Source organism: Miniopterus natalensis, chromosome 17 (genome assembly GCF_054644295.1).
Source record: "Miniopterus natalensis isolate mMinNat1 chromosome 17, mMinNat1.hap1, whole genome shotgun sequence".
Lineage (NCBI taxonomy): Eukaryota > Metazoa > Chordata > Mammalia > Chiroptera > Miniopteridae > Miniopterus > Miniopterus natalensis.
In genome coordinates, this window is record NC_142097.1 from 45,427,743 (window position 1) to 45,455,656 (window position 27,914).

The 27,914-nt window shown below is 61.2% G+C and overlaps 4 protein-coding genes across 6 annotated transcripts; 1 reads left to right on the top strand and 3 right to left on the bottom strand.

Annotated features, from left to right (window-relative positions):
• Positions 1–3,715: 3,715 nt before the first annotated feature.
• Positions 3,716–7,381, bottom strand: ALYREF (Aly/REF export factor). Its single transcript, XM_087826423.1, has 6 exons — positions 7,119–7,381; positions 6,585–6,716; positions 5,004–5,151; positions 4,392–4,455; positions 4,138–4,309; positions 3,716–4,024 (listed from the first exon to the last, which is right to left on the bottom strand). The coding sequence occupies exons 1-6, from the start codon at positions 7,353–7,355 to the stop codon at positions 4,010–4,012; spliced, it is 768 nt and encodes a 255-aa protein (XP_087682549.1). The 5' UTR covers positions 7,356–7,381; the 3' UTR covers positions 3,716–4,009.
• Positions 7,382–7,538: 157 nt separating this feature from the next.
• On the top strand, positions 7,539–11,024 carry ANAPC11 (anaphase promoting complex subunit 11). Of its 2 annotated transcripts, none has more exons than XM_087825713.1 (3): positions 7,539–7,601; positions 7,930–8,049; positions 10,751–11,024. In XM_087825713.1, the coding sequence occupies exons 2-3, from the start codon at positions 7,941–7,943 to the stop codon at positions 10,894–10,896; spliced, it is 255 nt and encodes an 84-aa protein (XP_087681839.1). In that variant the 5' UTR covers positions 7,539–7,601; positions 7,930–7,940; the 3' UTR covers positions 10,897–11,024. The 2 variants fall into 2 exon arrangements, with proteins under 2 accessions (XP_087681839.1, XP_087681838.1); XM_087825712.1 differs by having other exon boundaries at positions 7,560–7,638.
• Positions 11,025–14,516: 3,492 nt separating this feature from the next.
• PCYT2 (phosphate cytidylyltransferase 2, ethanolamine) lies at positions 14,517–20,585 on the bottom strand. The gene is made up of 13 exons (XM_087826424.1): positions 20,497–20,585; positions 18,669–18,757; positions 18,244–18,405; positions 17,950–18,016; positions 17,633–17,717; positions 17,403–17,447; positions 16,634–16,772; positions 16,384–16,466; positions 16,109–16,186; positions 15,857–15,922; positions 15,636–15,701; positions 15,349–15,437; positions 14,517–15,266 (listed from the first exon to the last, which is right to left on the bottom strand). The coding sequence occupies exons 1-13, from the start codon at positions 20,583–20,585 to the stop codon at positions 15,155–15,157; spliced, it is 1,170 nt and encodes a 389-aa protein (XP_087682550.1). The 3' UTR covers positions 14,517–15,154.
• Positions 20,586–20,986: 401 nt separating this feature from the next.
• On the bottom strand, positions 20,987–26,453 carry SIRT7 (sirtuin 7). 2 transcript variants are annotated; one of them, XM_087825716.1, is made up of 10 exons: positions 26,323–26,453; positions 26,120–26,257; positions 25,934–26,038; positions 24,265–24,335; positions 24,112–24,184; positions 23,497–23,595; positions 23,187–23,423; positions 22,956–23,036; positions 22,697–22,803; positions 20,987–21,629 (listed from the first exon to the last, which is right to left on the bottom strand). In XM_087825716.1, exons 1-10 carry the CDS (start codon positions 26,413–26,415, stop codon positions 21,431–21,433), a joined length of 1,203 nt encoding a protein of 400 aa, XP_087681842.1. In that variant the 5' UTR covers positions 26,416–26,453; the 3' UTR covers positions 20,987–21,430. The 2 variants fall into 2 exon arrangements, with proteins under 2 accessions (XP_087681842.1, XP_087681841.1); XM_087825715.1 differs by having other exon boundaries at positions 23,497–23,615; positions 24,096–24,184; positions 26,323–26,415.
• Positions 26,454–27,914: the final 1,461 nt, after the last annotated feature.

The following is a 27,914-nucleotide window of genomic DNA, read 5'->3' on the forward strand; positions in this document are numbered from 1 at the left end:
ATACAGTTTGTAGAGAAAAAAAATTGTTTGATACTTTGTCAATTTTTAGAATGAATTAGTGCCTGAAGAACCTCCAAAGTGAACTTTAGATGTTCTTTGTATTGCATTATGAAATGTTGAATGTTTATATGTTCAACAGGACAAAAAAGGTTGTCCATTAAACCATTAATGGACTTGAATGGCATGTTTATGAGGGATTTGCACGTTTAGAAACCTGGAGTGCTCATGTTAATTTTTATTAAGAGAGATTAACTTACAATTAATGTGCTAAAACACTTTATAGCTTGTTGCTACAACCAGCGTAGATGACATAGATTAACTCTGCTAGCTTAGGCTAAATGATCACAGACAAGTTGCTGTATTTAAAATTAATGAGATTACCCTCTGGTTTCATATGGGGGTGAGGGCAGGAAGAGGTTAACCAAAGAAGTTAACCTGAATGTATGCATAACCCACGGACACTGACAGTGGACACTGACAGTAGTGCTGTGAAGGCCTGGGGAGGGGGTGGGAGCTAGGTGGAGGGGGTCAGTGGGGGGAAAAAGGGGACATCTGCAATACTTTCAACAATAAAGATAAATTAAAAACAAGGACCGACCAGCCGGCGTGGCTCACTGGTTGAGCGTCCACCTAGGATCCAGGAGATCGCAGTTGGATTCCTTGTCAGGGCACATACCTCAGTTGCAGGCTTGAGCCCTGGCCCAGGTTGGGGCTCATGCAGGAGGCGACCAATCAGTGTCTCTCACATGGATGTTTCTCCCCTTCCACCATGGAAAGAATATCCTCAGGTCAGGATTAAAAATCAAACAAAAAGCAGCCACCTTAGTGCTACATTTATTGCTATTTCCCCAAAATAGTTGATACCAGGGTGACTGGTTGATAGTAACAGCCCATTAAGGTGAATCACATAGACATTTGTGAAAATTACATAACCATATATAATCCCGCAACAAAAACGTGTGATGCATACTCACAGCAGCATTATTCTAATGGCCAAAAAGTGGAAACAACCCAAGTGCCCAGCATCTGGTGAGCGGATGAGCAAAATGTGATGTATCCATCAGGTGATTCGGCGAGAAGGACCCAAACATCGATCCCTGCCACAGAACGGGTGGGCTTCAGAATCAGCACGAGCCCTGCCAGGTAGCTGCTGGTCAGAGCCTCGTGTGCGAGCTTAGGCCAGGCAGAGGTCACGCGGTGGCGTACAACCCGTTACTGAAGTGCCCAGAGGAAGAGCAGCCCAGCGCCGGCCGGGGAGGGGCTGAACGGGGACTGCCTGGGTCTCAGGCGGTGAGAAGAGTCGGATTTGAACTTGGTGCAGGATGTGTGACTGAACACAGTGAAATCAGAGTTGTGACACTAAGTGGATAAACTCTACAGCCCGACAAGGATGTTTTATCAAAGTTCTCGTTTTAAAAAACCTGCAGGGACAACAGTTCACCTGAGCAGTGCTGGGAAAGCGATTCTGTTTGTATCACCAGCCTCTGTGCCCATTGAATGTTGTTTTTCAATTAAACTAGTTTTCTAAAACAAGCATTTCAGTCTACTCACCAATGAAACACTGGAAAAGCCCCCTCTCACCGTCTGCCTCTCGGCCACTGTCTATGGATGCCATCCACGGCGGTCCCCGAAAGCCGCCTGGCAGCCCCTACCCAGGCCGATGCCCCCCCAACCATCCACACCAGGCTCCTGGCTTGTCCCAGCTTCCCCGTGCTCTCCCCTCGGGACCTTTCCACCTGCTGTCCTCTGCCTGTAACGCTTCCCTCAAAATGTCCACAGGCTCCCCCCCACTCTCCGCCCCAGCACCATGCTCCTCTACACCCTTCACAGTCCGACACCCTGTTTCTTGTTGCTGCCTTTCACCCACGGAGTGTGCATTCTACCAGGGCAGGGATTTTGTTTTGTTCGCAGTGGCTGCTTCCTGGCACCTGAAGACAGGGCTTGGCGTGGAGCAGGCACTCACGGTTGTTGGACAAGTAAGTAAACTCCATTCCCCTTAAACTCTAAAATGCAAAGATCACCTCCCCAGGCTCTCAGGAGGATACAGACCAAGGCAGAGCAGCCCAGGGTACAAGGGGCACCAGCCCTCAAATTTTTGAATAGCCCTGCAGCCGGAGACATAAGTGGTGAGTCTCCAACCCCCACTCGCTTCTACGGTAGTCACTGTTCTGCGTTACAACTCCTGGTTTTGTTTCCTTCAGACTGTCAGCCCCCGGAAGGCCAGAGCACAGCCACATGCGCTTAGAGGGTGGCGATGCGGAACAAAGACGATGGGGTACAGGGTCCCACAGGTGTCTGAGTGCAACCACTCAGTGAATCTGGCACCTCAACCCCTGCTGGGTCTCACTCCAGACTGCTGTCACCACCAGCATTGTTGCTCTCCCCAACCAAAAGCCAAGGACCCGCTCAGGAGCGGATAGTCCTGTGCACAGGGGCCAGGTGGTCCCGGCTCAGAGCTGCCCCCACATCCTTCCTCCCTGGTGCCGGCTTCCCCGCAACACCTTTGAAAGCCCTGAAGAGGGACGGACAGGCCCAGCGAGTCCTGTGCCCACGTCAGGTCCCAGGGTTGAGCCCTGTGGCATCAACCCTCCCTCCTCCTGTCCCTCTCAACTCTCCCTGGGCCTCACAACTTGCTGCAGCTTTGCTAGTGTCCATGTGCCAACAGCTGCTGAATCAGAGACGTCTTCCTCACAGCAACACTCATGAGAGCCCAACTCTAGACACTGTCTCCTGGACAGAGCACTACACGTGGCCCCCTCCCTGCTGTCTTCCTGGGCTTTCTCTCCACCAAGGCCACCCTCCCACCCTGCCCCTTGGCCCTTCATCCTAACACCTGGCCAGCTTGCAGGTCCTGGCCACTGCTCCCTCCAGTGCCTGAGTAACCACCCCCAGCTCCCCATCTTAGTGCCCTCAGGTCCCGCATTTACAGCCTCTGGCCTGGGCCACCTCATCCCTCCATCAGGTGCTGTCTTTAGCTTCTGGACAGCAGGGAGCAAGATGACCTGGTCTCTCTCTCCTGTCAACAATCTCCCAAGGCAGTCTCCCAGCCTAGCCTGTGCCTGCTCAGCCCAAGGCCACTTCCTCAGGGACATACCCACCTCTGCCTGGATGACCTGACCTTTATCACATCCACCCCTCAGGACACAGCTGCTAAAGCCAGGCATCTGCTGGTCCGCCCCTGCTGGGCTAGGCTCTTCCCAGGACCCAGCATGGACAGGCTGTGAAAGTGGCAGCCACTGGCTCCGCAGTGACAGCATTGGAGCTGAAAGTTAAAGGGCCGCCCCTTAGTCATACTCCTGTGTGACTCACTCTAGCCCCATGGGGACCTGGGAGCCACCTGAGCTGTGGGCTGCCTCCCAGGAGAGGCAGTGCTGAGGCACAGTCAGAGGTGCTGATGCCAGGTTTCTGAAAACCAGAGAAAACGGATAGCCCAGCCCAGTCACCTGAAATTCAGCAGCAACACAGGTGGCTGCCCCACACCACAGTACAGGCAGTGGACAAGTGGCTGCAGGTAGAGAGACTACTGCTCCACATCCTCCCACCGACCAGGTCAGAGCACGGGGTTAGGATCTGAGGAACAGATGGAAGGCAGCCCCCCACGGCTGCACTGCCAACCCCCCCCACCAGGATACCAGATGCCAGCAGAGCCCCCCACCCCGGTTGGCACCAAAGTTGTGGCCCAGACAAGGACTCTGCCAGCGGAACGAATCAGAGCTCCAGTTCTACACACGTTTCTGTTTATTATGGCAAAGGTGAGAACACCACCTTCTCCACAACAGCAACCAGTAAAATTTATCCCAAAAATAACTCGGTACAAAACAGGTCTGTTTCAGAATTTAAAAAAAAAAAAAAAGAAAAAAAATGAAAAAAAATCTTTACATGAGTTTTAAATCCTATTTTAAAACAGAAGAAACAAATCCATCATTGGCCGCACAGCCCCAGCCTGCGCCTCCCATGGGAGCAGGGACGAGATGTCTAGGCCCAGTTCCATGCACGGACTTGCTGGTGTTTAACTGGTGTCCATCTGAAACAGGAGATAAGGTTCCACTCAAGAGGAGACCCCCACCCTACCCTTCCGGTCCAGGCCCCCACCCTCCAGGCCCAGGCCAGCCCCAGCCACCCTCGCCCAGCACGCACCCTCGCATTGTAAGCGTCCAGCTGGGCATCCAACTCCTCTGCAGAGATCTGCTGCTTTGAACTCCGGCCGGTGCCCCTGCCTCTGCCCCGGCTGCCTCCACGGGCGCCTCTCCTGGTGCCGCCGCCAAAACCTCCAGAACCACGGCTTCTAGTCATCCCGCCTCTGTTTACACTGGTGAGAAGGGGGCGTGTTCACATTCCCAGAGGCCTGACGTGAGCCCACTGCCAGTCCTGTCCAGGTGCCCGGGACTCACCTCTGTGCGGGTCTTCGCTGTGTGTCAATCTGTGAGGTGACAAGCTGGATGTTCATGGGGCGGCCTGTGGTAGGGAACACAAGAGGGCACATTCCCGTCAGAGCCCCGAAACCCGCCCAGGGCGCCACACTGTCTCTGTGTAGGCACCAGAAAGGGTCCCTAGCGGCTCCAAAACTCCTGCCAAGACAGATGGCCTGGACAGACTAGGAAGAGAACAAGACAGCACAAACAATGACCCGCCAACACCCCGCTCCTTCTCAGTCCGGTTCAGGCAGGTGTTGCTCACAGGTGGAAAAGTGTGGACAACCGGACAGAAGGAAAAGTGGTATCTGCCTTTACGACTACAGCCCCACACTCAGAGAGGCACTATGGCAGCTCTGAGGTGGCTTCATAGAAGCAAGACTTCTGGAAGGAGCTGAAGGGGGGGAGGGATATAGCTTGCCGGATGGGGGTTCACAAGAGGAGGGTCCAGGTGTGTAGGGCAGCACCAAAGGTGGTAGGTGGAAGAGACAAGGGAGCAAATGGAAGCATCCTCAACCAGAGGAGTAAACCACACTCATGCACGGACAGGTGCCAGCCCCTCATCCTCCCAGGGTCCAAACCCAAACATACCGTCCAAAGGGACACCGTTGTACTGTTTCATAGCTTTCAGGGCGTCTGCCTTCCGTTCAAAGTGCACGTCGGCTGTTCCCAGACTCCGGCCAGAGCGATCGTAGTGCACAGCTGCTTTCTTCAGAGTTCCAAATTCAGCAAAGAGTTCCTGGGAGTCAGAAAGAACAATTATCAGCAAAGCTCTTTCCTTCCAATGGCCCAGGAACAGTCCCTGGAAGTGTGAGCTACTTTGAGGGTACTTCCCTGGGTGTCAGACAAAGGTATGGGGGCAGGACAGTGGTAGTGGGGGATGTGGGGAAGGATGGGGCAGGCGGGACAGCAACTTCCAGGAACAGCTGGGCCTGAGGGCTCCTGCCAACTTGGGGACCTGACATCTGTACCATGATGCAGGTAAAGGATCACAAAGCCCACCAGTGAGGGGCACGAGATGAAGTCGCTGTCTCCTCCAACAAAGGAGAGTTCACAACACATCCGAGGACTGTGCCAACAATCAGCAAAGGCCAAGATCACAGAACAAGGGACACCATCCACCATCAGACATGTGGACCAGCTCAAAGGGCCCACTGATTTGGGAGCCCTGACCCAGCCCCTCCCCCAGGGCAGATTCTGGCTCACCTTTCCCTCTCCTCCTACTCAAGCCTGCCGCAAAGTCTGAAGTCAAGCGCTGCCATGGAAACTGCCCTGACCTCAGGCAGGCTGGGAGTTGGAGAGGGAACCCAGAGTGTGGGGCTACTCCGGCCGCAGGCACACAGCGGGAAGTGGAGTTCACCAAAAGCGGTTTCCAGTGGATGCCAGAAACCACCTTAAAAAAAGTGTTGAGACACTGTGAGTGCTCACCGGCCTTGCTCTGTCCTCCCACAGCTAAACTCTGGGAAACTGAACCCAGGACGGCCCAGCACCCTGACCTGGGCATCTCTAGGGCTGACCCCCAAGGTGTCGTCACTTAACCACAGAACAAGTTTAAATGCCTTCAGGATTCAATCAATAACGTTAATCTTAAAAAAACTTAAGAGGCTTCAACCAAAGATGGGTTTGAAAAGCAGACCACTAACAAGACCTGGGGTGGGGGTGGCGGGTGGTAAGTGAAACGATACACATAAGACACAGGGTTGGAGGCAAACAGAGCCAGAGAGACGCGGTGCTGTCCTGCTTCTGTGCTGTCGGTTCTGTAGAGGGAGGTCTTCCTCTTCCCAACAAATCATGAAAACGGACACAAATAAAGCAAGCAAGCAGCCTAGCTCTACCAGTAACACGGGAACCACTCACACTCGACCACTCTGTCCCTGTTAGGAACTGGAAGCTCTGGCTGAGAACACTGGCCCACAGGACAGGTGCAGTAGGAAGAGCACCGCTCCTGGGCGAGGCTGAGGGCCTTTTCAAGCACAAACGGCCTACGAGGTTCAACTCCAGCATGACCTCTGCGCTGCACTCCAGCGGCCCCTTATGGGGGGGCAGTGGCTAGCCCCTGGGTGCCTGGGAAAGCTCACTGTCCTAAAAGGGGGGGGTTCAGGGCCACATCCCAAACAGCACGACCGATTCCGCGCGGGGTGAACTGCCCACCGAGAAGCTCCTGTCCCTCACCTGAATGTCAGCGTCCGACACTCCGAAGTCCAAATTGGACACCAGCAGTTTCCCACCGGTCTCCACGCCGGCACCACCCCCGAAGCCGCTGTCGAAAAGGTCGTGTTGCCACTTGTCGGGAAGCTGTTTCGGCTGCAGGGGAGAAAAGCACGAGAACAGGAACGTGAGTCTCCTCCCAGGGCTCTGCCTCCCTTACCGCCGGGCGAGACCCTCCCCCGCGGGGCCGGGGCGAAGGAGCAGAGAGGGGCCTACAGCCCGCCGGCGCCGGGCCCCGAGTCCCGCAACTTCTCCTTTCCCTCCGCCTCACTTCCCGCCGCCGGCGCGGCCGCGCCCAGCGTCCCCTCGGGCCCCGCCGCCACGAGGCCCGGCGCTCAGCCCAAACAAAGGCGGGGAGGGTCTCCGCCTCCCGGGCCGGCGGGCGCGCGACCTTCCCGCCCGGCCGGCGCCCACGCCCACCGGTCCCGCCCGGCCCTCCGCCCTGCCCGCCGCGCGCCGCGCCGCCCCCGCCGCCCCGCCGCGGGCCCCGGCGCTCACCCGGCTGTAGGGCGCCGGCCGGTTCCTGCCCCCGCCGCCCGCCGCGCCGCGGGCCAGGGCCGCCCGGTTCCGCATGGGCCCGCCGCCCCGGCTCACTCGGGCGGCGGCCTGCGCCCCGCCGCCGCGGCCTCCCTGGGAGCCGGCCCGGCCTCGACCCCGGCCCCCGCCGCGACCGCCCCGCTGGCTCCGGTTCAGCTTAATGATGTCGTCCAAAGACATATCCATTTTGTCGGCCATGGCGGGCGCGGAATCGGCCTCGGCTCGCTCCCGCGCGTCAGCACGCCGGCTCGTCACTTCCGGCGCCGCTCCGGGGCTTCCGGCGCCGAGGCCTCGGAGCGGCCGCCGATTGGCTGCGGGCGCGGCGGGGGGCGGGGCGGCGCGTGCGCGCTGGGGCCCGGGGCTCGGCGGGCGCCCCTGCGAGGTGCTGGGCGGCCGTCGCGGTCGTTTTTGTACCTTCCCGCGCGGGCGCCGGCGCTGCCAACTGTAGGCGGGCGGGGCGCGCGCGATTACATCGGCCTCGGTGCGGGGCGCGGGGGCGGACGGGGCGCGGCCTCGGGGCGGGGCTCCCCGCGCTTCCCGCCCTCACCTGGGGCGACCCCGGGCGGGGGGCGGTTTCCTGCGCGGCCAGCGGGGCGGGGTCTCCGCGCGTCCGACGCCCCCGAGCCGCGTGGGCGGCGACCGCCGGGAGCCAGAGCGCCCCGAGTGCGTGCCCGGGGCTCGTCCCCCCGCCCCTCGGCGGCTGCAGCGGGTTCGCGGGCGGGCGGACCCCCCCGGCGCCCAGCGCAGCCGCGACCCCTCCCCTCGCCCGCAGGCCCCGCCGCCATGAAGGTGAAGATCAAGTGCTGGAACGGCGTGGCCACCTGGCTCTGGGTGGCCAACGACGAGAACTGCGGCATCTGCAGGATGGCCTTCAACGGCTGCTGCCCCGACTGTGAGTGCGCCGGGCGGGCCGGTGCCCCGGGCTCCGGGGCCTTCCCTCCGGGGGAGCCGGCGAGGAGGGCGCGGCGGGCCCGGTGCTCCTCGGGGCGCCGTGGGGAGCTCTGCGAGGGGCCCGGCCGCGCGGGGAGCTCACGGGGCGGGGACGGGCTCGAACCCGGTTGGAAATTCTCGAACCAAGCGGGCCCCTCGTGAGGCCGCCCGGGGAGCGTGTGCTCCCCGGGTTCGCGGGGGCGTCTTGAAGTCGGTGACCAACAGGCGGCCTCGTCCCTCCCTCCGCCCCGTCTCTGGCTCACCCCGACTTTTTTCCCGTCCCTGCAGCCACATCGGGCGGCATCCCTCAGGGCCACTGCCCGCGCCTAGTCCCTGTGCACGTGTCTCCGCTTGTCCCCAAAGTCTTGTCCCTCCCCGGGCGGGCTGAGCCGCGACTCCGCCGTCGTCGCTCTGCCCCTTGGCTGTTTAATCTTGAACACCCGTCCCCTTTAGGAAGCTGATGTGCCCGTCACCCTGCGCAGTGCCTACCGTCGGGCTTTCCTGGGTTTCTTCCCTGTGGTCCCTTTGTCCCCAGTCTGTTCCGTTTTGCAAAGTAGAAATGTTTTCTTGTCTGTTTAGGTAAAAAGCAGGTTTTTGCACCCGTGAGTTGAGTTTTTAGTCAGACCACGTGAACCTAGATCAGAACCAAGGGTCAGGACTCTGCCTAGGGGACCGAGGGAGTCCCAGGAGGAAAGCAGGGCCTGGGAGCTACTGAGGAGCTCCTCACTGCCCCAGTGACCAGCCGTTTTCCTGGGGCTAGGCGAGTGCCCAGGTAACAGGGCTTTGCTTCTTACTGTGGAACTCGGACAGTCATTGAGTTTTAGTGCAAGTGCTATTCTAGTCTAGGCTTAATCTTTCTATCTGCTTTGGTTGAAACGAAATCTCATCACCCAGGAATTAATCCTTGCTGAGTCAAACGGGTGGGGCCGTAGCCTTAGAGAGTCATCGATTGGCTCTACTTTATCAGGTTTTACTTAATCTATCTTATTTTATACTTTTTGTTTTTTAATTCTCACCTGAGGATATTTTTTCCTATTGACTTTTAGAGCGGAAGGGGGAGAGAGTGAGAGAGAAACATCAGCTGGTCGCCTCCCACACTTGGCCACAGAAACCCAGGTGCATGCCCTTGACCGGAATGGAGCCCGAGATCCTTAGGGCTGATTCCCTAACCACTGAGAAAATCGGCCAGGGCTTAGTTTTGTTTCCCAAGGGTGCCACAGAGGCAAGGGAGCCTGAGGGGGCAAGAACTTGTAACTTTCTAAGCAATAGCTTATTACCTTCTGAAAATAAGTCTTCAAAAGCATTTTTGTGGTGGTCCCCTTAGGTGACGTGGGTGGGGCAACCTGTGTTAAAGGTGGTCCCAGCGGCCTGCAGAGCCCAGCATTTGCTAAGTATATAGCTTTCTGGTGGTTGTGTCAGGACAGCGACATTTTTGTGTTGCTTGGCCAGTGTGTTATTTCTTTAACATATTGCAGGATGATACCTCCCCATGTTTGGTGTCGAGTAAGGACCCGGCCCAGCCGGTGTGACACAGTTGGCTGAGCATTGCCCCATGCACCAGGAGGTTGCCGGTTCGATTAACGGGCTCAATTTCCTATGGGGGGCACGCAGGAGGCAGTCAATCGATATTTCTCTGTCATCGATGTTTCTATTTCTCCCTCTATTCTTCCTCTCCATGAAATCACTTAAAAAAAAAGAGGAAGGACCAGGACCACAGGCAACCAGGCCTGGCCCTGTGGGCACAGAGGTCCAAAGGCAGTTTTTGTTCTCTGCAGTTAGGGCACATGCTGCAAACGGAGCTGCTCCCTGGACAAGATGTCCCGTTCACCTGGCCCTGGCTTGTCCGTGTGGTCCCTCCTGTTTGTGTACCATCACATCTGGATACAGCTAGTGCTCCATAGGTGTAGAGGATCTCAAGGCAGGGATGTGGGGGGTAAGGCACCCCTGGGAGAACAGGGTGGGGGCGGTGAGCTTGGACTCCTTCATGACTGTGGGACCCTCGTCTGGGACTTGGGGGAGGTCATTGTGCCCTCTCTAGGTAGGTAGCATTTCCAGGTGTGTGGGGTGGAGTACCAGCAGCATGTGCTCTGGGCCTTGGAAGTGGGACCTTTTCAGGCCAGAAATGGAGAAGAGATGGAAGGTGGCACCATGGTCACTCCCAGCCTGCGACAGGCCAGGCCTTAAACCCTAGTGTCCCCAACCCACTCCCATGTATTGCACCAGGTCCCTGCTGCCTCTGGAAGGAACCTTCCAGGTCCCAAGGCCCAGCCTCTTGCTCTTGGTCAAGAGGCATAGCTGTTGCTGAGCCGTGTGACAGTCATGGCACAACCGTGGCATTGCAGGTCATATGGCCAAGCTGCAATGTGTCTGCTGAAGCCCAGGTCCTGGAAGGCAGCAGTTGGGGCTGTGGGCCAGGCCAGAGCTCTTCCTGCCACTGAGCCGTGTCTCCCCCCGCGCCCCCCCCCCAGCTGTTCTCACTCAGCAGGGGTCATGCAGACCTTCACACGGGGGTGGCCTTGCTGCAGAATCAATCATGACTCTCCTGAAACCTGTCTTCTCTGAGAGGCCCTGGCCACCCTGTCTAACGTCCTGGGTTCCCCGTCTTGGTCCCACCTGGCTATTGCATGCTCTGCGTGACCCACACCCTATCTTGTCCCGTGCAGGTAAGGTGCCAGGTGACGATTGTCCGCTGGTCTGGGGCCAATGCTCCCACTGCTTCCACATGCACTGCATCCTCAAGTGGCTGAATGCGCAGCAGGTGCAGCAGCACTGCCCCATGTGTCGCCAAGAATGGAAGTTCAAGGAATGAGTGGCCTGCACACTGGAGCCCAGCGGCCAAGACGGGGTGAAGCAAGGACTGGAGCTATGTTGTTTTTGCAGTCACGGTGTTGACACTTTTATCTAATAACTAAAACTCATTAAACTGCCTGAACCTTGCTAGAGGCCTCTGGTTGCCTGTTTCCTTGGCGCTGACGTGGCCTCGGTGTGTGGATGTGAAAACTCTCATGAATAAACATCTGCAGTGCAGCTGAGGCCCTGAGTCACAAGTCTGGGAGGCAAAGGATGGCAGGATCGGCTGGTAGAGCAGGGGCAGGAGGGGCTGGAAGGGCCTGGAGGTGCAAAGGCCCTGGGGTACGTTCCTGCCAACGGGAAGCAAAGGAACCTTGGTGTGGAGGCCTACAGCCCATCAGCCTGCTTCTCGCCTGACAGGTACTCTCAGCCCCATGGGGGTTCCCAGCCTGCCCCAGGTCACGTAGTGCCCTCCTGGGGGCCACCCACACTTCTTGCCACTCAGACTCCTCAGCACTTTCCTGGGTTCCAGGCTGGTTGTCTCAGGGCCTGCTTGGTCTCCTCAAGCTGGACACAGAGCTGCCCACCGGGCCCTACACACACCAAGAGTCCGGGCATCTACCGCCTCCTGGGAAGCTCAGGACCCCGTCCCCTCAGGCTGCCCTCTCCCAGCCCTCCCCGCTCCCAGCAGCGGGCCACACCTCGCCTTTGCTGACCTCTCCCCCGTGAGCCCTCTGCCTGCCCGGCCACAGCTCAGCCTTCCCACTCAGCTGTGGCTTCGGTCAGGGCCTGGGTCCAGTTCATCTGGACACTGGCACGTAGTAGGTATGCAACAGAAGCGCCTCTGCTGGGCAGTGGTGTCTGTCTCGGGGCCTCTGCCAACCCCAGAATGGACGTTTCCAGAGCTGGGCCTGGCCTTGCTGTCCACCCCGTCTTCCCGGAGGACCTGCCAGCACAGCCCTCTGGGCTCTGGTGCTTCTCCAGCAGCTGTGGCCCTGGGGTCAGGTCCTCTTTAGGGCCGGAGATGCTGTCTCCTGGCCACAGTGTGGTCAGTGGCTCTCCCGCCTCAGCGCGGGGGACTTCGGGGGGCGACTCAGGGCTGGGGCGCTCTCAGGTTGCTTGGGGGTTCAGGGCATCCGCATTTGCTCCATCCTGAGGCCCCGCGAGGCCAGACCATGGGCGGCGGGAGTGGCCAGGGCGCCCCCTCCCGGCAGCAGCTGGCGGGACCGCGGTCGGGGTGCGGAGGGTGCGGGTCAGGCCCCACCAGGGCTGCGCCCGCCCCCCAGCGCCTCCAGCCTGAGCCCGCGCCCACCAGCGGGGCACGACAGGTCCCCGTGCGGCCCCCGCGCCCCGCAGGCCCCTGGCCATGTCCGCGCCGCAGACCCAGGGCGCCAGCCTGACGCCCCTTCCCCGCCGTCCCCTCACTGTCCCCATCGTCCCATCTCCGTCCCCATCTGCGGCCGACGCCCCGGCCTCGCGTGGTACAAGCCTGCAGGGGCCCAGCGCCTGCTCCGCGGGTCCGGGAACGCGGCGCTCGGAGCCCCATGGGCGCGGGACCCTCCCCGCGCTGCGCTCCAGCCCGCGGAGCCCCGGGAGTGCGGGGGGTCGGGGATTGGGGCGCGGGCAGCGGGGGACGAGGGGCGCCCCTCAGCCCCTCCTGCCCACAGACCAGTTGCATCAAGAGCGTCACCCCGACCCTGCAGAGCCGCCTCCCAGCGCGAGGAGGACTCGTGCCGCCCGCGCCCCCGACGGTGGCAGCGCCCGAGCCCGATGGGACCGACTCCCGCCGCCCGCCCCACCTCCGCGGTGGTCACCTGACAAGCTCGGTCAGTGGGGGTCCCGGGGTCTGTCCCCAAACCTGGACCATGCTCGGGAGTACACTGCGCGCCCCAGGCCCCCAGGCCCCCCTGAACCGCGCACAGGAGCAGCCCGAGCGCCCCGCCTTCCTGGGCTTTGGAACCCCCGCTGCTCAGGCGTCTGACCTCTCCGCCGGCCCGAGGCTGCTCAGCCAGCTCCAGTCCCCTGTGGGTGACCCGCCCATCCCGCCCAGGTAATCCTGCCTCCAGTCCTGGGTTTCTTCAGGCCAAAGTCTCCCTTACTGGACAGCAGCTTCTGGGGCCCACTCTCCATGGAGCCCCCATACCTCTGTGCTGTGCCCTAGGCAATGAACTGGCGCGGGCCAGTGAACAGGCTGGTTCTGCCAGGAGGGGGCAGCCAGACCTGTGGTCCACGAGGCGCAGGCTGCCCAGGAACCGCCCCATAGCCAGGTAAGCGAGAGCACCTGGCGCCAGGCAGCGCCTCGGGAGGGCCGAGCAGCTTTGCAGGCTGCTGGCAGCACTCAGGCTAACTGGGGGGGGAATCTAACAGCTTGGTTCCTGCTCCCCCCACCCCTTGACACTGACTTCAAGTTTCCTTCAGAGCACGAGCTGGGGCTTCAAGTGAGGGAGGGCCTGAGCCTCTCTTGGGGGTGTCTGCCACACCTTGGAGCTCCTGGGCCTTGGGACCCTTTGCTCAGGGAGGCTGTGGGGGTAACTCACAATCCCATTGCTCCTGGGGAGATGCATCTCCAGGGGCACTGACCTGGATTCCCAGGCTCTGTGCCCTGGCTGGGGCTCCCTGGCTGCTGCTTTGGGGAAGTCCCCACCTTGGGGTGCCACCCTGTGGTGGGCCCCAGGCAGGCCTGTGGCTGACTCAAGCATCCAAGAGTCCACTGGCCACTCCCCAGCCTACCCCATCATGAGTCTATGGGGGGCTGTCTGGTCCCCCTGCTCAGGGGGTCCCTGAGGCCCACGGGTCTAAATGTGGAGACTCTTGAAATTGGGGCTCTTGAAGTTGTGACACCCAGATGGGATGGAGGTGCAGGGAGGGCCCTGTGCCTCTCAGCTTAGTGCCCCCAACCTGGGGAGGTAGGAAAGTGGGTGGAGCCTGCCCAGCCGGGTGTGTGTGAGGGGGTTTGTGTGTGTGGACCTTCACGGTCACCTGGCTTCATTTCTCTGCTGGGGCTTCTGAGGTAGACCTCAAGACAGAGCTGAGCCCTGGCCAGGTGGCTCAGTTGGCTGGAGTGTGGTCCCACACACCAGAAGGGTGCTGGTTCGATCCCCAGTTGGGGTGGGTACCGGAGGCAGCCGACTGGTGTTTCTCACATTGATGTTCTCCTTTCCTCTTTAAAATCAGTAAAAACATCCTCAGGTCAGAATTAAAAAAAGAAAGTAGAAAGGACAAGCCCACCTCCTACTAGAGGGAGGGCATGGGGGCTTTTGGCGACCATGGGGCCTACTACAGGGTGCACCCCCCACCCCCAGTAGCTGAAGAACAGAAATAAGGCTGGACAGAAAACCAACCAACCCACTGCCCACCCCTCCCCAGGGGACCAGGTCAGCACCCTGTAGCCGCTGGGCTGCTCTAGTGGGTCTGACTCGTGCAGGAGACCCTGAGATTCTGTGGACCTCAGTCTTCCCCGCAGGGTGGCCTCTGTGGAGCTGCAGGGACTTAGCCTCTCACTGTCCTGGTGACAGACCCCAGGCCGGAGGGAACCTGCTCGGCTCTTGCTTCCCCCCTGCCTGTTAATGCCTGCAACGGGGAGGCAGCCCCCGGGGCCCGGGGACCCAGATCTGGGGGCTTCCTCACTGCTAGGCGCCTGTCGCTCCCCCCTGCTGGGCCACCGGTGGTGGGGAGTGGGGCCGAAAGCCTGACAGAGCACCTCCCACAGGTTTATTTGGTTGCACATCAGCGAGTTATGCACAAAGTCAAGAAAAGTCTGGGGAGAGCAGGAAGCTGGCCTGGGAGCAGGGCAGGGTCCTGGAGCCAGCTCAGGGCTCCAGGGAGGCAGTGCAGGGCAGAGGGTGCCAGTGCAGGAGGCGGCCCCTTGGGTCACTGTTCCCCTGAAGTGGACTCTCACCGAATTGGGGGGCCAGGAAGTACAGCTTGGGTCTGCAGGAGCTCCTGGGGGTTGCAAAGGGGGGCGGGGCACAGCAGAGCAGCCAGGAAGAGGGAAGCTGGGTCTCCCCGGGCACGCAGGGTGGCGTCAGAGGTACCCTCTACGATTCTTGCCTGCTGGCCACTCCACCTCGCTGGGCTCCCTCTCTGCAGGGCCTGCTATAAAAGGGGCCTTGCAGGGAGGTGGGGGACGGCGACCTCCTCACCGGCCCTTCCAGGGCCAGGCGGGTGAGAGGGGGCCGCAGCAGCTTTGTTAAAACCACGTGAGCCAGACTCCAAGGCAGGAAGCAGGGCAGGGCGGGCCGAGCTCCACTCCAGGGCTCTTGGTGGCCGCCCCCTCCTCAGAAGGCACCGCCGTGCTCCCTCTCGGGCTGCTCCTCCTGCTGCTTCATGGCCTCCAGGAAGGCCAGCTCCTTGGCCTCTTTCTTCTGGTTCCGGGCCTCGTACTCCAGCCTGGGGGCCAGCCGGGGGTAAGCTGTGTGTGCAGCGGGACCTCAGGACTCTGGCAGCTCCACCAGCCCAGCGGAGGCCTCACCTGTTCTTGATGATGCGCTGGACGATGAGGTCTGTGGTGAGGTCGCTCCCACTGTCAATCTGACAGAAGATGCCCCTTTTCTTGGGCTCCTGGAGGCCGGGAGAAGGGAGGAGATGAGGGACCTCTTCTGGACCCCAAGGAGACTGCCCAGCTGCCCCAGTGCAGTGGGGACAGTTACTCTACTTGTTAGCTTCCTGCCTCCTCAGACCGTGAGGCCCTCAGAGGAGCCACGGTCGCCACACCCATTTCCCAGACAGGCCCAGGGGCTCTGGCACAGCACACCCCACCTGGTATGGATCAGAGCCATCCCTGTCCGGCATGATTTCCGTCTTCCCGTGACACACCAGGTCCACCTGCAGAGGAAGCAGGGGGCAGGGGCCATGTGGGGTGGCTCCCAGCACCACCCCACATGGCCCACTGCCCCCAGGGAAGCAGCCATTGCCACTGTCCACTGCCCACTCCTGCCTCAGCCCAGCCTCCCTGGGACCCAGCCCATTGGGAGCCTCACCTTGAAGTGGTCCAGGAGCTCTGCTGTGACTGCGTAGGGGGCTCCAATCACCACTTCTGACACATACTGTGGGGACAGGGGGCACAGCTGGTGAGCCAGGACCCCACCAGGCTGAAGGGTGGTGGGAGATGGCCCTAAACGCCAGTCGAGGCTGCCAGTGGGGATGCAGGGACTCAGGGAGGCAGCATAGTGGGACCCCCTGTCGGGCCACCTCCCTGCTCTTTCAGGCCCGCCCTGCCGGCCATCACTCACCCGGCAAGCCAGCACACTCAGTGTCCGCTCATGCAGGTTCATGATGGGGTAGTTCTTTCCCTTGTAGTGGTTGACCTCCTATGGCCAGAGGGGAGGTGGGTCAACAGGTACCCTGCCAGCAGTCCCTTGTGGGGACCCAACAGTGTGGGGAGGCCTAGAGGACAACCCTGCCCCAGCTCGTCTTCTCTGCCTCCATTAGCATCCAAGGCCTCCCTCCCCATGGGCTACCTGTGCCCACTCACGGGCCCCCATGACCAACTACCCGGGGCTGAGACCTGGTCAAAGTGCAAGCCAGCGATGACGTAGGGCCTCTCCACCAGGCCATGCACCTTCTCCAGGAAGTCCACGTGCCCGATGTCTGTGCCCAGGTTCAGGAACAAGTAACGGAGTAGGAGCAGCTGCCCTCACCTGCCCACCACAGTACCCCCTGCAGCCACTTCACCCCAGGGCCTCGAAAAGTCAGTGAGGGCTCTCTGGGACAGGTGTGGACATGCAGAGCCCCCTCCCCTCAGTTCCAGAGGATACGGAACAGGTCAAAGGCGCCAGCCACGTAAATGACCGTCTCCCCTGGCTGGGGCTCCTTCCCAGAAGCAAACTGAATGATTTTCTGGGATGTCTGCAGAAACTGGGACACGCCCGTCCAGGGGTTCCGCCCCCCCGGGCACTATAAGCCGAGAGGGACCTGGTCAGTGACAGAGGCCTTGCAGACATGTCCCTCACCTGCTCCCTCTTCTGAGCCTGGGGTTGCCTGCACACGCCTGCCCCGTCCGCTCTGGGAGGCACAGGTGTGGGATGGAGAGAGCAGGTGTGGGGGCTACATGTCAGGGCTCTAAACCCCAGCTGCAGCCTGCCAGCTGGCTCACTGGCTCAGGTGCTGTTTCCTGGCAGGTGTCCCGGGCAGGGACACAGAGGGCTGACCACAGTGCCTGGTACACAGCAGGGTCAGGCTGGGCGTGGCGCCTGTGGCTGGTGGGGCTGTGGCGCCACCCTGTGGCCACAGTAGGCACTGCAGCCACCACCACCTAGGTCCAGGAGGGAGGCCAGTGGACACAGCACTCCTGGGGACCCGTACCCTGAGGCCACCGCTGGTCACCTGGGAGGAGCCTTCTGAGAAAAGCATCTCCCTGACAGGTGTCAGGTGAGGGGGCTAGAAAGGGAGAGAGGGCCAGGCCACCTGGTTAGAGGCCACCTGTCCTGGGCAGTCCTTGCTCCTCCTGCAGGCAGTGCTGGTCAGCACCTGGTCAGCGCCCCGGGGCAGGAGCAGGGTGGAGGTGTGGCGCAGAGCAACACTCACCTTGCCGAAGCTGTCTGCGTACGCCCGGTACTCTGAGGACATCTCCTGCACAGAAGGGTGAGGGTTGGGGGCCTTGCCCTCCAGATGTGGTCAGCCCCAGGACACTGAAGCCTGCTGTCCAGAAGCCCACTGAAGGGCAGGGCAGGGCAGGGTGGCTGCACCTCCTTCCCTCCCAGCATTGCCCTCTACTGGGGGACCATGGAGATTCTGCCCCTACCCCAAAGACTCACTTGGCTGCTGTGATGCGCCTTGGTCACCAGCAGCATGCGGCCGACGAGGTCCGTGGTAGACACACCCTGGGTGCGCTTGCACTCTCTGAGGACAGAGGTGGCAACAAGTGGGATCGGAGCTCTTAGGTCAGCCCACCTACGGGCAACCCAGCTTCCTGGCTGTGCTGTGCACAGGCCAGCATTTTCTAGATGCTCTGGGCTGTGACAGAAACCTGGGATGTTCTGCTGTGCAATCCCAGTCTCAGTCACGGCCATGAGAAACACAGGCCGCAGCTGCATGGTTCCCCGCCTTGGAAAGGGGCCGTGGTGGGACTCACCTGTACCTCCCAGCCTGCTTCACTTCCTCATAGGTGTCCCGGCCGTCTACAGTCAGCGTGATGTCGTCTAAGAGGTAACATGCACAGGGGAATAAGGGTGGTTAATCCAAAGCCATCAAGACCTTTGGGGCTCACAACCCCCCTCCCCCACCTGCCCTCGTGGTCTGGGCTTGGTTCTGGGGAAGGATCCAGTGCTCTCAGATCTCCAAAGGGCTCAGGGCCACGCAAACTAGGAGGAGGCCAGGCATGGTCTATGATGCCTGTGATCAGAACCCGCCCTGAGCGCCCACTCACTGCCATGAACACAGAAGTCGCAGTTGTACTTGTCCAGCGTCTCCAGCGTGGTGACGTAAGGAGCCGCCGGCACCACCTCGTCCACCCACTTGATGGCCTGCACCATCTTGTATCTCTCCTCCTGCGTGAACACCGGGGGCCCCTTGTGCTTGGAGATTTCCTCTAGGGCCAGAGAAGAGGGGAGGACAGGACAGTGACCCATGGAGGGGTGGGCCACAGGCTCACCAGCTCCTCCTTGGGAGCACCCTCCCACACCCAAGCGGCCAGCAACCTGTCCTCCTTGGGCCAGCACAGCTGCTCAGGATGGTGTGCTAGAGGACTGTGTGGTCCCCTCACCCAACCAGAGTCCCAGGTAATGTTGCGGGGTTCCTCCTGATGACTGGGCAGGCATGGGGGTGGAAGTGGGCATAGCAGCCCCAGCTTACCGTCGGTGTGCACACCCACAATGAGGTAGTCCCCCATTGCCCGCGCCTGGCGCAGCTGGTTCGAGTGGCCATAATGCACCATGTCATAGCTGTGGAGAGGGCAGGGAAGTCAGTCCCTGGGCTGAGAAGGGTGGGGACTGGGTGGCCTATGGGCAGTGAGGGGGTGCAGGCTGGCTCCTCTGTGGCTTCCTTACTTAGCCCTCTGAGAACCCCCAACCACCACTGGAAACTGCTCCCTGGGGTCTGGCTGAGCCTGGGCTTTCTGAGGGGAGGTGGGTGCTCGGTTCTGCACAGCACTGGTCCCTGGGCCCAGTGCCAGATTCAGCAAGTGCCTGGCTGTGCCCAAGGACAAGGCCTGCAGGTCTTGAGGGCTGGAGAGTATACACAACGGCCCCTGCTCCCCACTCCTGGTACTGCATGGCCCGCAGGGGCCCCTCCAAAATGCAAAGCACCATGCGTGGTCCCTTTAAGCTATAGAACTCAGAGGTGGGATAAACTCTTTACTACCCTGAGACAGGTGGACAGTCTGCGGCCAACACGAAATGAACAAGGGCAGGTGCTGGGTTGGAAATCCTGGTGCTCCCACGCAGCCTCCAGAAACTCAGTGGGGCTTCACTCTCTGGGGCCAACCACCACCTACCACCCTGTCACCTGGTTCTACAGCTTTTATTCTCAAATCCAAGCCTAGTTAACAGTGAACTCTTGCCCGGCTGGCGTGGATCAGTGGTTGAGCATTGACCTGTGATCCAGGAGGTCCCGGTTGGATTCCTGGTCAGGGCACATGCCTGGGTCGTGGGCTCAGTTCCCAGCAGGGGGCTTGCAGGAGGCAGCCGATCAATGACTCTCGCATCATTGGTGTCTCTCTCTCTCCCTTCCTCTCTCTGAAATCAATAAAAATATATATTTAAAAATTTAAAAAAAGAGTGACCTTTCCACGGAAGGCCACCGACAGCAATCACTGCAGGGCTGGGTTCCCACCTGCTCCCTGTGTGCTGGGGAGACCCCACAATGCTCTGCGGGCCCTGGCTGCGCCCTCAGGCTCCTCTACTCCTACCCGCCTCAGGGGGCCCGCTGAGTGGGCGGCGCTGTCCCTGCTTCTCCAGGCCACTCAGGGGCATTCTGCTCAATGACACCTGTTACCCTCATCTCACCACAGCTGTCCCCAATAGACAAGCTGGGGGTCACAGGGCCCTGGCCATGGGTCAGGGAAGAGGGAAGTCCAAATCCAGGGGCACCCAGGCTGGACCCTGTGCACACTGGACAGCCTTGGGGTGCAGGGAATGCAGGTGGCACTGGGTCCAGGGTGTGCCCCAGTCACTGCAGCCTTGTGGATGTGGCCTGTTGGGTCAAGGGCCAGGCCTGGCGAGGGCGAAGGTCAGAGTCCACGGACGGAAGCCACTCCGCCTCGCCCTTAGGGGACGCAGATGAGGGTGTTTCGCTCCCCACGTCTGAGGAAGCATCGCAGGGGGCGAGCCTCCGGTGCCGGCGCCTCCGGGGCACGGGAACCATGAAGCCCGTCAGGGCAGACCCGCGCGGGCGGGCGGCCGGCCCGGCTGCGGCGCCGCTGGAGGGAGCGCCTCGGGCAGGGGCGCTTCTCCCCGAGCCCCGAGCCCCGAGCCCCGAGCCCCGAGCCCCGCGGCTGGGCCGGCCGCCCGCCTGCGCCGTGGACCCAGCCGGCTGCGCGGCGGCGGCCCCGGGCGTCCTCCGGGCACCGGCAGCCCTAGCCCGCCGCCTGCCGCCCCCCGACCGACGGCCGAGCTCGGCCCGGCGAAGGCCCCGGCCAGGCCGGCCCCAGGCGCGCCCGCCCCCGCCCCCGCCCCGCGCTCACCAGCCGTCGCACCACACGCGCACGGCGGGCCTGCCCCCGGGGCCTGGCCGCTCGGCGCCGCCCGCCGCCCCGGGCCCGTTGCGGATCATGTCGCCACGGCCGCGGCGGAGCACCGACGCCTGGGAAACTGCGAGCGGCCGCCGCCGCCCCGCCCGCGCCGTTACGCGAGCCTCACCACCCCGCGCGACCAATAGCGAGCCCCGCCCCGCCCGCCTCTCACAGCGGCCAATGGCGTGCGCGCGCGCCCTCCTGCAGAACCTAGGCCCGCCCCCCAGCGCGCCGCCAAGAACGTGCGCCGTCAGGACCGGGCCCCGCCCACCCCTTCGGCTTGCAGCCAATGGCGTACGCGCGTCGCTCCTCGGCTCGCCCCCGGCAGAGGGCGAGGGGCAGGACCACGTGGAATACCCCCGGCCCCCGCCGAGCTTAGCGGGCGCCCCGCTCCCGGCGGCGATGGAAGGGCAGTGACGCAGAGACACCGGGAAGACAGTGCGGAGGTTTAATAATAAAAGGCCTGGTGGGCGCCAAGGCTCAAAGCCGCCCCTTGCCGCATTCCAGCACAGGAAAGCTCCTATAAAGTCAACATTTTCAGTAAGTAGTAGAAATAGGGTCAAAGCCCGGAGACGGGCCTGGAGAATGACGTAAGGCAGCAAGTGCTTCCACGTGGCCGGCCGGTGTCCCCGGAAGGCGCGGCCGCCGCCACTTTAGGAGGCTGCAGGGCGGGTGTCAACACTCAGGCCCGGGGGGCGGGGGGCAAGCGCAGCAGTGCAAGGGGGCGTCCCACCAAGACAAATGGCTAAGCATGTCCCAGTGAAACGTCTCCCCCAAAGAATTCTCACGAGGCCCTGCGGGGCAGTCCTGGCCTCTGGGAGCCACTAGCCCGAATCAGGGTTCCAGCCACCTGCAAAGTGCACATCGGTCTCAGTTAGGCGCCCGGTTATGTCACTTTTTTCCTTTTCGTGCGCTTGGAGCAGCCCCTTCCAAACCAGCCGCCTAGGATTGGGGCCGGGCTAAGTGGTGCGCCCTGGTCTCCCGGCAAGGGCTCCTCTCGACTTCTGCACAGTGACTTCCGACTGTGGCTGCCTTCTTCTCCAGCCCGCAGGGGAGTCGCCAGGGAGAATATGGGGTCCTGCCACCTACCAAAAAGGGAGAACTGGGTCAGGTGCGCCTGGGAGCCTCTCAGTCACAACCTGCCCCAGGACGGGAAAGCTGACTGAGGTGGCCTTGCTCCCTCCCTGTGTCTTAGCCATGGCAGGCTTTGCTTGGTGGTAGCTCCACTGTTCCTGAGCTGAAGTGGGGTAAGCTCCCAGACTAGCTCGGCCTCAGCAAAATGTGTCCTCGTCGGCGATCTAACAGCCAGGCACCCACGGGTGGGGCGGCAGTAATCCCAGCAGGGATAAGTCACTAACAACTCTGGGCCCCACCTCTCACTTGTAAGGCCAGGGGCAGGTGGACCAGACCCTCTCCCCCTTCCCAGACTGAGAGGCTTTATAGGTGGAAGGAAAGCCAGCTGACTAGGGAGGTGTGGCCTACAGGCTCCCCGGTGAGGTCATGTGTCTGACTGAGATGTAGAACCACATATTATAAACTTAAGATACAGATAGGCACTGATAAGGAAAATGAGCTAAGTTAATGTAAAAAAAAAAAAAAAAAAGTACAGTACACAATAGGCCCACATTACAGAACACCACAAACATAACATACAAGAATTGCCAGGCCCAGAAGGTGAAGGGATCCTTAATTCTTGAACCCTTTGATTAAAAGAAGTTATTGATTTCCCCTATAAGACCCTGAAAATTCACAGAGAAAGAAAGTGTAAACTTTTCACTCAATACATACACCATGTCTCAATCATCACAAATTCTGTATTAAGGAACAGTTTCTTTAAGCTTCCCCAAGTTTGCCAGCTCCCCAAACAGAGTGCACCATGAGCCTGTTCGACAAGGATTGCCAAGAGCACGTCCCTTCAGGGACCTCCCCCTCCAGGCTGTCTGAGGTAAACTGGTTCTATCCAGGCACACACCGGCCGACTCCCTCTCCCCACAGGGAGTCACATCAGCCAGGAGGCCTTGGCTGGTGCCTGCAATGGCCACCACACTGCAGTCACACCTCAGATCTTTCTCTACGCTTAGCTCATGAGAGAAGACAGACACAGCCCATTCACACAAGGGCGGGAAGGGGGAATGCGCCTGCGCCCCCTCACCTGCTGTAGGGGGGTATCTCCAGGCCCAGCTCGTCCATGAGGAGCTGCATGACATCATCACACTTCCCGTGGAGCTTCAGGGCAGCCCAGTCATCCTTTGGGGTCCACTGGGGACAGGGGAAGGCAAGTGAGCTGAGCACCTCACTCCTTCCTAATGCCCTGCAGCCTGGGTCCTACTCAGCCAGTCCCCTGAGGTGTGTGAGTGCAGGACAAGAACGTCCCAGGGACTCTAACAGTGTGGTTCTGAGCGCCAAGTTACCTGCAAGTTCACAATGTAGAGCTTGGGCCGCCGGTTGGGGGGCTTGGTCATGCACCAGAGACGTGGATACTTCTTTAGAACCTATAGGGATGGACAGACATACCACACACACACACACACACACATACACACACACCAGGGAAGGAGGCTATAGGAAGCTGGGGTCCAGTGTTGAGCTGGCCAGCTGCCAGCAGGTTCACTCCCTACCCATCCACGGTGCCATCTATGTACCTTTAAGCTGGAGCCTAAACACAGGATCGTGTCTGCTTTGCTGGCAGCCTGGGTGGCTGCCTCCCAGTTCAGAGGCTGCCCCAGGGTCCCCCTCTCCCCAAAGTGCACAATGGTGTCCCGGAGCGGCGCTCCGCACTTGTGGCAGGCCCGGCCTGTCTGGTGCCGGTGCAGGGCGGTGCGTTCCGTCACATCGAACACCCGCACGTACTCCCTATTGGGGATGCAGGCCGTGCAGACCTGAGGAGGGGAGGGCACTGTGAGCAGGGGTTGCTGGTACACCCGGCCCCCAAGGCCCAGAGGGACCGCTCACTTCAATGTACATGTTCCCGTGGAGCTCCGAGATGGCCGCACGTGGCAGCCCGCTCCGCAGGTGGAGCCCGTCGCAGTTCTGAGATACCACATGCTGCACCTGGGGGGGAAATGGCGGCACTCAGGGGGAGGGCTGTGGGGCAACAGCACTCAGCGGTGAAACCCCACACCAGGGGCAACTCCAACCTGGCACGAAGCCTCAAAGGCAAAACCTGGGCAGCAAGCTAGTCCCAGCAGGACTTAGGAGGGCCCACCCCCAAATCTGAAGCATCTGGGGCAGCCTGGAGGGCAAACATTTGCACCACCCCCTCAGCTGGGCAGGGGCTCAGGGCCCAGACCCTCTCTTGGGTCATTATGTCTCAGGTCCTGGAAGGCCCCCTTGGTGGAAGGTACTCAGCAGAGGGTCTCCAGGTTTCCTGAAACCTGAGTCCTTTCCGTGCTGATTCAGAAAAGTTACCCTCTTCTCTTGGGGAGGAGGCATGGGAGGCTTAGAGGAAGGCTTAAACCAGGAGTCGTCAAGGAGTCCACTGGTTGACACAGGCAGGAGGCAGCTGCCACTCCAGGCCCCATGCTGCGGGCACAGCAAGTACACCAGCTAGCCGCACAGGGCTCTTACCAGCTTCTGCTCATGTAAGCGGGCAATGCTCATGTGGGTGAGGGTTGGCTCAGCTTCACTCAGATCGGCAGCACTGCCAGGTGAAAGGGAAACAGAGGTCAGGCCCATGCAGTCCTGCTTCCACTCGGAGAAAGTCTGAGTTGGACTGCTTACCTAACACGCCTCCCCTTCTGAAGCAGCGTCCATACACCATTAGGACCCCGGTAGTCTGGGATGGAGGCTGCCTGCATGTTCAGAAGGAAGACAAGCCCAATGAACAGGCACCACCATAGGCACTGGCAGAGTCCCCAAAACAAGAAGCAAATGTTTCTCCCAACACGTTCCAGGCTAACCTTGGACTGGGTCCATGCATCCCTCAGCCTCAGCATTTCCCAGTCTACCCTGCCGGAACCCAGATGGAGTGCACCCCATGTGGCCCCTTCCCTCTGCCTATACCCAGCTCCCACTTGGTCTAGCTCCTCCTCCCAGACTCCAATGAGCCCTGCTTCCTCTGGGGCCTCCTCCAGCCTGGCTCTGCAGCCACACCTGTCGTCCACATGGAGGGGGCAACTGGTCGGGCTCACCTGTGTCCCCAGTGTCTAGCCAGCGCAGAAGAAAGGTGCACCCCTAGGTGGGATCCCTCCTCTGTCCACATTCTCCCATCCTGATGAGGTAAGTGGTCCCTGCCCTACCTCCACAAAGAAAGGCCAACCTCTCCAGGTAAGATAAACACTTGAATTTCCCAAGTTCCCACAAAGCCAGGATCCCGGTGCCTTGTGCTCCTCGGGCTGAACAATCTCCCTTCCAGAGAGCCATCTACTCCCTGCTGCTGAAGTTCAGAAAAATGCCCACCCCGATCAGTGGTTCTGACTCACGTGGAAAAGTGGAACCTCAAACAGTAACACGCTCAGAGCAAATTAACAAGTCACCCACAGCTCCTTAAGGAGTGCTACGACTGCTCTGAAATAATCTGACGGCAGGAGTTCACGTGACTGTGGAGGGAGGAGACCAGACAGCCTGGGCTCCAGCTGTCCGTAAGTTAGAGCAGCCAATGTATCTGCCGGGTTCTTTCCACTGGGCCTCTGCACTCATCCCTCTTGGGAGTGTCTTACTCTCATCTTCCCCTGTAAAGTCTTTCCCATCTTTCAAGGGCAGGACTCAGTGCTGCCTCCTACAAAAACCCGGGTGGGCTGGATTCCCAGCTCCAAGCCCACACAGGGTGTGTCTGGACTTCTATTCTAGGGACTTAACACAGCCAAATTCATGATGTAGTCATTTGCTTATATGCCTTATTATCGTCACCTCCGAGCTTCTCCGGGATGGGAATCCTCAGTGTCCACTCTGCTGGGCCTACGCGGAGGTCACACCCAACACACACCCATCGGTGGACAAACAACACGCCGCCCACACTGTCAAAGCTATTGGCACACGTTCCACAGCCGGGGGAGCTTCTCAATAAAGACTCTCAAACCCCAACGCGTCTGGCAACTTCATTCACGCTGCCTTGCGCTCTGCTTACCTTCCTCCAATCTTCAGAAAAACGATGAATGGGGAATCAGGGCAGTTTGGGGCTTAGCTCTGCCCACACAGCCCAGAGGCAGCACCTTACCCTCCTTAACTTTAAGTGAGAAGGTGCCTGCAGAGTTCAAGGACTTAAAGACGTTCATCTACTTAGTGAGGTTTCGAACGGAGTCCTTTCGAGCTACTCTAAGACGGTTGAGAACCTCAGAGCCGCCTTTAAAGTGAGACTGGAGCGGGTGAGTTTTACGCAAGAGCGCGGCGCCGGGTCCGTGGCTCAGGTCCCCAGAAGGGGGCGCCCCAGCGCCCGGACCGGCCTCCCTACCGTGCTGATCCCCGCGCCCGTGTAGACGACCAGGTGCTTGGCGCTCCGCACGGCGCCGGCCAGCTCCCGCACCTTCCGCCGCAGCTCCTCGGGGTCGTCGCACACCTGCCGAGAGCCCAGGCCGGTCGTGAGCCCCGCCCGCCCGCCCCGCCCGGCTCGGCCCCGCGGCCCGGCGCGCGGACTCGCCTCCTCCTGCCGCCGCTTCAGGCCCTCGCGCCGCCGGCTCCGGCCCTGCAGCTCCGTCACCAGGTCCTCGCTCTCGGCCAGCAGCCGGCCCTCCTCGGCGCTGCGCTCGGCCGCCGCCTTCCTCAGGATGCGCGACACCTGCGGGGGGCGGGCGGTGAGCGCGGCGCGGGAGGGGCGGGCGGGGCGGGCGGGCGGCGCCCTACCTGGCGGAGCCGCTCCCGCTGCTGCTCCTCCCGCAGCCGCCGCACCCGCTCGGCTGCCTTGCGCTCGGAGCGGCTCGGACCGCCGGCTGCCATCGCTCCGGGGAGACGCGCGCTTCCGCTTCCGCCTCCCGGCAGGCCCCGCGCCGACGCGTGCGCGCGAGGCCCCGCCCTTCCGGCCCCGCCCCAAGGAAGCACCTGCCAGTCTCTTTAAAAGGCGTTTATTGGTCATATACAAAATAAAGAAAACCTTGTATATCACAAACATACACTATGTACAGCAATAAATACCCGGGGCCCGGCCGCGCCGCCCCCGGACAATAACTTAGCAATAAATACGCGCGGCGCCGCGAGCCGCCTCCCGCCCGGGGCGCACCGGGCCCTCCCTCCGCTCGGCGCGGGCGGGCGGGCCCGGCGCAGCCCTTGTCCTGTGGCCCTAAGATGCCAGGAGAGGCTTTCCGCGCCCGCTCCCGTTTGGTTAAAGGCTTCCGGGGCTGGCGGAGGGGGCGGGCGGCGGGGGCTGCGGGCGGGGCTGCTCCTCGGCTCAGGGGACGCGCGGACCCGGCTGCTGCCCAGCGCGGTGCGACGGCCGGCGGGCGCGGCCCAGGCCCGGGGCCCGGCCATGTCCCGGGGCCCAGCCCAGGAGCAGACGGGCCATGTCCCCGGGGCACAGCCACGTCTCAGGGCCCAGGCCCGGGGCCCAGCCATATCCCGGGGCCCAGCCATGTCCCGGGGCCCAGCCCTGTCCCGGGGCCCAGCCCAGGAGCAGACGGGCCATGTCCCCGGGGCACACCCATCTCCCCCCGCTCCAAAACCAGGCAGCCAACAGGAAGGCAAAAACGCGCCAAAAAGAATTGTTCAGTGGCTTCTGAGGGAACAAAATCGTTAATGTGTTGGTTCCTTTCACCAAACCACAGCCTAAAAAAGTAACTGGCCCGATCCCAGAGCGGAACCGGCGCCGCAGGCTGTGGTGCGGGGCCCCGCTGGGACTGGCGCTCCGGCCAACGGCCACCCGGAGCCGGGCAGCAGCGAGCAGAGGGGCTGGACCCCCGACCCGGCCGGCTGCAGCAGGTGACGGCTGGGGCCTGCGCACCGGCCACCGAGGCTGCTGCTGACCGCCGGGGCGAGCTCAGGGCCGGAGAGCCCCTCGGAAACCACACCGCCCCCTGCACAGAGCAGCCGGTCTTCTCACCTGGACAAAGGGCAGTGAGCCCCGAGCAGCAGCCAGGGCCCCCGAGGCCTCCCTGGGGCCGCACTGTGGGGAGGAGCTGACCTGTCCCCAAGGTTCTCCTCTGAAATCTGAGTCCACGTCAGGGTCACCAGGAGCCGGGCGAGGGGAGTGGGCGGGGAGGTGCACAGCATGGTTTACTTAGTGGGCACGTTTGGGAGACTTGGCTTTGGCCAAAGCCCTCGATTCACTGTGTCAGAAAAGTTGAGAGGAAGAGGGAACACAACACCCTCACAGTAGGAGAAAGGAACTAACAAGAATCAATCAGACACCAACCAGCCACATGTGGACACAGAACCTACTGGGAAGACACCAAGGTGAAGGGGGAAAGGGGGAAGTGACACCGCAGGGCTGGCCGGACCAGAAC

Bases quoted from the DNA above. Each gene is read 5' to 3' on its own strand.
- ALYREF (XM_087826423.1), bottom strand. From the start codon at position 7,355: ATGGCCGACAAAATGGATATGTCTTTGGACGACATCATTAAGCTGAAC. The intron at 5,152-6,584 runs GTGAGGGACAGG...TCTGACTCCCAG, and splicing joins TGTCGGACGCTGACATTCAG to GAACTCTTTGCTGAATTTGG. The intron at 4,456-5,003 runs GTATGTTTGGGT...TCCCTACCACAG, and splicing joins CAACGGTGTCCCTTTGGACG to GCCGCCCCATGAACATCCAG.
- ANAPC11 (XM_087825713.1), top strand. From the start codon at position 7,941: ATGAAGGTGAAGATCAAGTGCTGGAACGGCGTGGCCACCTGGCTCTGG. The intron at 8,050-10,750 runs GTGAGTGCGCCG...TGTCCCGTGCAG, and splicing joins CAACGGCTGCTGCCCCGACT to GTAAGGTGCCAGGTGACGAT.
- PCYT2 (XM_087826424.1), bottom strand. From the start codon at position 20,585: ATGATCCGCAACGGGCCCGGGGCGGCGGGCGGCGCCGAGCGGCCAGGC. The intron at 16,187-16,383 runs GTCTCAGCCCCG...CTCTGGCCATAG, and splicing joins CTGGCTTGCACTTTGACCAG to GAGGTCAACCACTACAAGGG. The intron at 15,438-15,635 runs GTGGGGTGTGCT...CCCGGCCTCCAG, and splicing joins ATGGCTCTGATCCATACCAG to GAGCCCAAGAAAAGGGGCAT.
- SIRT7 (XM_087825715.1), bottom strand. From the start codon at position 26,415: ATGGCAGCCGGCGGTCCGAGCCGCTCCGAGCGCAAGGCAGCCGAGCGG. The intron at 23,037-23,186 runs GTACATAGATGG...CCATCCCTATAG, and splicing joins GTTTAGGCTCCAGCTTAAAG to GTTCTAAAGAAGTATCCACG. The intron at 22,804-22,955 runs GTAACTTGGCGC...CCCTGTCCCCAG, and splicing joins TCTACATTGTGAACTTGCAG to TGGACCCCAAAGGATGACTG.